This window comes from Chlamydotis macqueenii, chromosome 3 (genome assembly GCF_036417535.1).
Source record: "Chlamydotis macqueenii isolate bChlMac1 chromosome 3, bChlMac1.mat, whole genome shotgun sequence".
NCBI lineage: Eukaryota > Metazoa > Chordata > Aves > Otidiformes > Otididae > Chlamydotis > Chlamydotis macqueenii.
This window is the reverse complement of record NC_141558.1, coordinates 16,680,659-16,688,102: the sequence shown is the minus strand read 5'-3', so window position 1 is coordinate 16,688,102 and position 7,444 is coordinate 16,680,659. Positions and strand designations below refer to the sequence as shown.

General features: G+C 46.3%; 2 protein-coding genes across 2 annotated transcripts in view; one reads left to right on the top strand and one right to left on the bottom strand.

The window, feature by feature from the left end:
* Nucleotides 1-438: 438 nt before the first annotated feature.
* Nucleotides 439-7,137, top strand: IAH1 (isoamyl acetate hydrolyzing esterase 1 (putative)). The gene is made up of 6 exons (XM_086743259.1): nucleotides 439-569; nucleotides 2,062-2,114; nucleotides 2,571-2,719; nucleotides 3,558-3,719; nucleotides 5,954-6,072; nucleotides 6,782-7,137. Exons 1-6 carry the CDS (start codon nucleotides 489-491, stop codon nucleotides 6,947-6,949), a joined length of 732 nt encoding a protein of 243 aa, XP_086599385.1. The 5' UTR covers nucleotides 439-488; the 3' UTR covers nucleotides 6,950-7,137.
* ADAM17 (ADAM metallopeptidase domain 17) overlaps nucleotides 7,062-7,444 on the bottom strand; it is a 39,014-nt gene continuing 38,631 nt past the window's right edge. Inside the window, exon 20 of the transcript XR_015257964.1 lies at nucleotides 7,062-7,197. The gene's annotated coding sequence lies outside the window, so the exon portion shown is untranslated. The remainder of the gene's footprint in view (nucleotides 7,198-7,444) is intronic.

Sequence of the window (7,444 nt, the reverse complement as noted above, 5' to 3'; positions counted from 1 at the left end):
TTGGCACCTGGTAATCTTTACAGCAGTATTAGCGTGTTAGTATTAGCAGAATTAGTGACAGCTTTCCTCCGTGAATTGCGTGTCATTAGCTAACTAAAGAAGAGTATGACGTCTTTTGAAGTAGATAATTGCCTTTTCTTAAAAGGAAGTCTCTCTTTGGAACAGATTAAAATCTTATTTTTAAAATTATGCATGTTTTTTTACATGTACTTTCAGACAACATTTGCGGAGGGAATGTGTGCGTTAAATATGTCGGTGAGTTCAGTTCCCCGGGGCTGTCGTTCCCTTCTCCTGCGCTCCCGGCTCCGCGGGAGCCCGCACTTCACTTCCCGCAGTCATCCCTCAAAGAAGGGAGAAAGCACTAAAACATCGGCGCTGCTGGAACTTGAAGCCGGTTTTCAACGCCGACCTAAACCGGGGCCGCCCGGTTTCCCGCCGCAGAGGAAGCGGCGCGGCCGCCCCCTCCCGGCGGACGTCCGGCGGCGGCCATGGCGCTGGCGGAGGCGGGCGCCTGCGGGCGGCTGCTGCTCTGGCCTCGCGTCGTCCTCTTCGGAGACTCCATCACTGAGGTAGCGGCCCTGCAGCAGCCCTCCCCGGCCGGCCCCTCTCGGCCCGGGCCCTGCGTGGGGCCGGCGGGCCCCCCAGTTCCCGCCTGGAGCTCCAGAGCCCCACGAACACCCCAGTTCCTCGTTCCGGGAGCGCGGTCTGCGCCCTGGTTCTCCTCGAACACCGCGCCAGCAGCAACCCGACGTTAGACTGAGCGCCTGAGCCAAGCGCCGGGCTTTGCTTAATATCGGTTCTTCTAATACCGGCTGCAGCGGCAGGGGATGTGCGTGTCCTCGTGTGGGGCAGCGCGGCCCCCAGCCTCGCCTGGCGCAGGAGCAGCCTGGCAGGGGGAATCATGGCCGCCGAGCCCCCTGAGCCGCTCTCCTCGGGGCCCGCCACCGGCCCGGCCAGGCCGCGGGAGGAAGCCGTTCCCCTGGGACTGGTCTGAGAACCGGCTTGGGCAGAGGCTGGCCGGCATGGGGGGAAAGAGACCACTGAAACAGGAGTGGGGCCCAGCACGGTTGTGTCCTAGCTGGATCTCCCATGAGAGTGATCCAGGAGCTTTCATGCCTGATGGTCTTTTATGAGATTTAGAGCCTTTTTGCAGAAATTGATAAAGTTGCTATGTTGGAAGTGTGATCTGGTGAAAGCATAGCTTCTGGTATTTCGGTGGCGGTGGCATTTTCCAGACAGGGAGGACAGCCTGTCTGGACTGTGCCTGCACTCTTCCCTGTCGCAGCTGCTGGTGTGTTGCGTCCTTGTAGCTCCCTGCATCGAGCTCGCCCACCCTGGAGACACGTCAGTGTGACCAGCCCATGGCTTGGCGAACTTCTCTTTTGGGGCAGCACCAGCTTTTTAGTGTTCGCTTTGGGTCCCTGCCTTGTGTTGTGTGGGTGGCATGGTGGAGTGGGTCACCGAGCTGCTCTGGTGAAAAAAGATTTGGCTGAAGACAGAGGTTGTCTTTAATGGGAGACTGGTTGCCCAAATGGACTCACAGTGCAGCAGTGTAACAGGAGGGTGGTGCAGCAGTGGGAATAAGGAGAAAGGATTCATTTTTCCACTACTAGAAGAGGTAAGTATTGAACTGCACTCTGCGTGTTCAGCATGTGGAGAGAGGCTTTTTGAGAGGTGCTCTCCAGAATGAAGGCACAATGAAAGGATCTTAGGAATAAAGTAGAAAAAAATAAAAATAATTAAAAAAAAAAAAAGCCTCACTGGCCAAAGTTAAGCTATAGCCTCACAGCAGCCAGTTTTGATTACAAAAGGGTGCGGAGGGTCCATCCCTCTGTAGGATCGGTCCCGTGTTGCCTCTGATGCCAGTCGTGTGTCCAGGTAAGACCAGGGCTGTTTGACCTCTGCAGGGACAGGGCAGGCTGGGAGGGAGGAAGCACTGCTGCAGCGGTGCCAGCGGCCGTGCATGCAGAGCTTTTGAGGAGGGAAGGTGCTGGTGCTGGGACTGACCTGCTGGGGACTGAGTTCTTCCAGTGGGGATCTAACCGTTTTCCTTGCTTTCAGTTCTCCTTCCAGGAAAATGGCTGGGGGGCAGCCCTTGCTGAGAGACTGGTGAGGTAAGAGCTTGAATTTCAAAAGTAATTTCTAGCATGCAAGAAGTCCTGCAGCTTTTCTAAAAGAAAACAAACACAAGTTAATATTTAATGTTTATTTATTTATTAACATTTATTTATTTATTGAAGTGGAACTGCCTTAGTGGTAACCTGCCCAGTACTGCTGGTAATACTCACTGGGTGTTTCTTTCCACTCAAAGCTGGAGTAGAAACAAAAAAAAATCTTTAGTGATTGTCAAGAAGTTGTTCTGGTTTCATAGGCCAAGTGACAGGTAAATACTACACATGCAGTGTGTGTGTGTGCACTTTGAGAACAAAGTTATAATCCCACTGAAAACTCCTGTGATATCTTGTCATTTCTGAGAGGCAGGTATCCTGACAGAAGGGTTCAAAACTTACCGAGTTTTGTTCTGGTGGGCAGAGGAGAGGTGTTGTTTTTGATACGTGTTTCTGTTTCAGAAAATGTGATGTTGTGAACCGTGGGCTCTCAGGATACAACACCAGATGGGCTAAACTGATCCTTCCGAGACTGATCACTAAAAGTACTGGCGCTGAGAGTACTGTTGCAATTACTATTTTCTTTGGAGCTAATGACAGTGCTTTGAAAGGTATGGTAGCTTTTTTTTTTGTTTTTCCGGTATCTGTTCTCTTAAGACAATTTTACAATTGAGGAGAAAAGGCAGAACGTTACACAGACTTTCCTGCTGCTTTCCTATGGACCAGTTACCTTCTTTTCACTTTTACAGTGGATTGTTTTCAATCATTTTATTTGTATTTAAACCTTGCAGTGCCTTCTATTTCTTTCCCTCTCATCAAGTTTTAATATTAAAAGTAAATTTCAAGGTGCTTAAGAATTAGTCATATATCCTTCACCTAAATTTGGGGTTGGGCATCTAGCTGATTCTTCTGCCTTTAAAGCAGTCTGATGAGTTCTTGGCAGATGGCTTAAGGAACTGAGGGAAGGCAGCATTCTGATTCTCTTTAAGATAAGCATAGCAGCGCGCAGGGCTAGTCTAATCAAAATGATAACATCAGTGCACAAAGGACTGACTCTACAGCCATAAGAATTTCTAGATTTTTTTTCTGCATCCAAGAGAGTTAAAAATCTTAGGTTTTGTTCCAGGTGAGGTTTGAGGTGATTATGTGATCTAATACTAAGATACAGAGTTGTAAGAAAAAACATCTTAAAAAAAAAAAAAAAAAAAGATATTTCCACGCACCCCCCCCCCCCCATCTTATTTGTGTTAGTTGGAAGTACTGTGTTTAAATTCTTTATTTATTTGGATATTGGGGAATGGCATTTTCCTACCACGCCTCCTGAATCAATGATTGAGGTGAGCTGCGTACTGAAAATGAGCGCCCACATTCATACGCTGTGTTAAAAGCACGTTGTGTTGTGTAATAACTGTTCAGCATCCCTAATGCCTGTGCTGCATCCCCTGACAGATCTGAACCCCAAGCAGCACGTTCCTTTGGAGGAATATGCTGCAAACTTGAAGAGCATGATACAGTATCTGAAGTCAGTAGATGTTACTGAAGACAGGATTATTTTGATAACGCCACCGCCTCTTCAGGAATCAGCTTGGGAAAAGGAGTGTCTTGCCAAAGGTACGAGAATCGTATGGGTGGGCACTATTTTTGCCGGCAGGGTGTAAGTTACTGATCCCAGGCTGACAGGTGATTACCATTGTGCTTGTGCCAGATTGCAGTCACCTTCTCTGAGCTGATGGAAAAGGACTGCTAACTGATTTGCTAAACAGCTTTTGGATAAGCTCGTGGAGTAACTCCCAACTAAACAACGGCATCCTTTTGAAAGTGCTGATTGATTTGCTCGTGCATAGAACTGACAGAAGTGGCTGCCTGTTGAGAATATAGGTTTTGCTAAGATGTCCTGGGCTGACTACGTGATGTCCTAGCAGCTTCCAAAATAACATGAATAATGGAAGAAATTTTGACATTGTGTGCCTTAGAAAAATTTATAATAGTCACAGCATATTTCACATCTATTTGGATAAGCAGTAATGTCCTAGCCAGGTTTATTTTAAATTTAAAAAAAAAAACCAAAACCAAAACCCAGAGAATACCGTGTTCTAAGGATGCTAATAAAAATACCTGAAAAAGATGCGAAAGGTGATTAAATAATTTCTCATTATGTTGTTCAAGCTAATTCTAAAAATAGAGAGGTAAAAGCACTCCTTAGTTCGTGTTACTGAGCTGCTGGAAGCTGACTCCAGCAGCAACAGTTTTTGCCTTCTGAGAGCCCATCCTCTTTTCCATTGGGACATCTTGTCCAGTTCTTGCACATTTATAAAAGATTTTTGAGTTAGGTTCAGGTAAATACAGAGCTGTCACCTTAATATTTGCAGGTGGTATTGTGTATCCTGAGTTGTGTACTCGATCAAAGCAGTGACACACATTTTGAAGATGACCTCATGTTTAAACTGCATTAAGTTAGACTGTGTTACTGCATGACTTGTGTGGCAGTGGTCACTGTGCAAAACAGATTTTGGACTGTAAGGACTTAGGGTCTCATCCAGCAGGGTAGTTTTTGTATTTAATTTGGAAAAGCAGAGAAAGTCCTAGAGTAATACTCGCAAATTGTGTAAGACAGTAGCAGCTGTAGCAGGTCAGATCGAACATCAGACATTGTCGGTGCTGTGTATGTGACAGCGGATCCTTGGGTAGGGCGTGAGGGATAAGTCAGGCGCAGCACAGCCTTTCCTGGCGTGTGTGCCTCCCTCCCACTGGAACCGCTACAGCCAAGCGTGCAGCTGTGTTATCCTTCTGAAGATTTGTTAGGTGAGCACACTGTGAATGCCGCTTATCTGGCTCCTATCAAGTAACACTTTTAAAATGTTGTTAATTCATTTTTGCCTTAAAGCTGTCCTTTTTTTATGAGGTGAGGAAGGGGGAAACTTGCATTTACAGTGTTGGGTCTGACAGTGTCTGGCTAAAAGAGAGTGCCTGTCTAGGGATGGAACAAAAGACAGAGTGATCTCAGCCCATGGACCACAAATGAAGTATTGTGGGCACAGTAAGCAGCAATATCGGCTCATCTGCCCTCAGCGAGTACCCAGGCAAAATGTTCTGCTTGTTTCTAGTTTTGTCAGATAGATGTCAGAGCAAAGGAGAGACGTAAAACATGAGGATGTTCACAGGAACATTCATCCAAGTGTGAAAAGAGGTGCAAAAGAAACTCAGTTTCCAGATGTGAGTGCTGTGGGAGACAGTCAAAGCCTTTATTAAAGTCAGAGCTGGTCTTCGTCATGTGTGTTGCCATCATTTCATTTGAGAAGGCAATGGGGTTGGTCAAGCACTAGCTGGCTTTGCTAAATTTGTGTTGATAGCTCCTTCTTGTCCTTCATGTGTTTGGAAATGAATCGTGAGAGGAGATGGTAAATGTCGGATGTCATCCAGGAAGGGAAAAGCAAGCTTGTAAATAGACTGACATTTACTTAACTCTATTCTACGTGCCAGGAGCAGGTGTATGAAGAGTTTTAAGTTTATGCACTGATTTCACCTGAAGCTTGACAGAAGGCAAAAGCTTTGAGCAGCACAGAAAGAAGCATTATGCTGTGTGCTTGTTGCTATTGCATCTCCCACCTGTTACACATCTGGTAATGAGAAATGTATTTTCAAACAAAACCTCTGAAACAAAAGGTGCCCTGAAGGAGACTAAACAAGCTATAGCTGCCAGCCGCTTAAGGTGAGGGGCTTCAGATTTGGTTTGTGATTGGTTGTGTCTGCTAGCGTAACTATCTGATATGCATAACCTGTGCCGCAGAAGACAGAACTCATCTAATTGTATCAGTCATGATTGCTAAATATTTTGTGTCTGATAGCTGAGAAATTAAATCGCCGCAATGCCACCACTGGGGAGTACGCCCAGGCCTGTGTTCAGGTAGCGAGGGAGTGTGGAACAGATGTACTCGACCTCTGGACACTGATGCAAAAAAATCAGGTATGATGTCATGAGAAAGGTTTTGAAACTGTCATGAATTGTGAAATGCATAATTTAGCATAGAGAAACCTATAGTGCTGCATTATCACTGAAATAATACAAAATAGATCCAAATCACATTTTGGGGAAGGAAAAAGGTAATCCAGAATGCTTCTTACTGGGCTGGGAGAAATGAAGCTTAATACAACCTGACCGCTGTGTTTTAGTTAGCAAATGTCCCCTGGGTGCGTTACATGTAAGTAGCCTTCTCCTTGGGTTTTCAAATGTGGCATAGTTTAGGTTGGAAGGGGCCTCTGGAGCCACCTAGTCCAGCCCACTGCACGGCGTGGGGCTACTTCCCTTGGATCAGGTTGCAGCAGTACCTTGCTGATGCTTCTGACCAAATTTGTCCACACGACAGAGAGTGCAGACTTTCCCTAAGCAGGTAAATCTGGTTCAGACACTGACTCTTTTCTCTCCTGCACTCCCTGGTGCAGCAGACCATTGAGTAGGCTCAATATTTTGATTGCATTACTTATTAATCGCGTGATCTGATGAATAGCAGTGACTTTGGCCATCAGAACATGCTCTTAATATTTTAATACAAACAGTGAAAAAATAAAACCAGTATATATACAGCTGGCTCTGAAGAATTAACTTAAAAATGACTCAAGACTTTGTGTTTTCAAGTAACAAATACATTAATACATGGTTTTAACCTCCCCTGTAGGATTTCTCTTCCTATTTGTCTGATGGGCTCCATTTATCAACTAAAGGCAACAGCTTTCTAGCAGCACAACTTTGGTCACGCCTGGAAAAAAAACTGTCTGCTCTTCCTTCCCTGTTTCCTTACTGGCGTGACGTGGACCACACGAACCCCGAGGCCAGTCTTCTTTGAGCTGTCCTGCAGTAAGGAGCTGAAGCAGTCAAGCCTGGCAAAGCCAGCCAGTTTACAAACAGCTCGTATCCAGCAACAACCTGCACATGCTGCATACGTGGGGAGCAGCGTAGTGAGGAGTCCCTTGCTGATACTCTTCTGTGTCCCCTTCCCTTGGGCTGTGGGAGAATAAAGATCACACCACTCCAGGGTGTTTTCGGGGTGGTTTGTCCACACGCTGCTTGTGCCAGTATCATCTGTGGAGAAGACTTGGAGGAAAACAAGAGTCGTAGCTGCCCTGTGATGAAGGGACAGAGGCTGCCTGAGGAGTTCCTGGCCTGGCTGAGCTCTGGGGACTGCATCTTGATTAATGCCATCTACTGGCTTTCAACACCTCAGAGCTGGTAAGAGGCAACAGCACTGAGTTTGTCAAGAGCCATTAGCGTGAGTCCGGTTTAATTTGGTTGCAACACAGCAGTAAAATCTGTTACCTGAGCTGTAATGAGGCTTTTGATA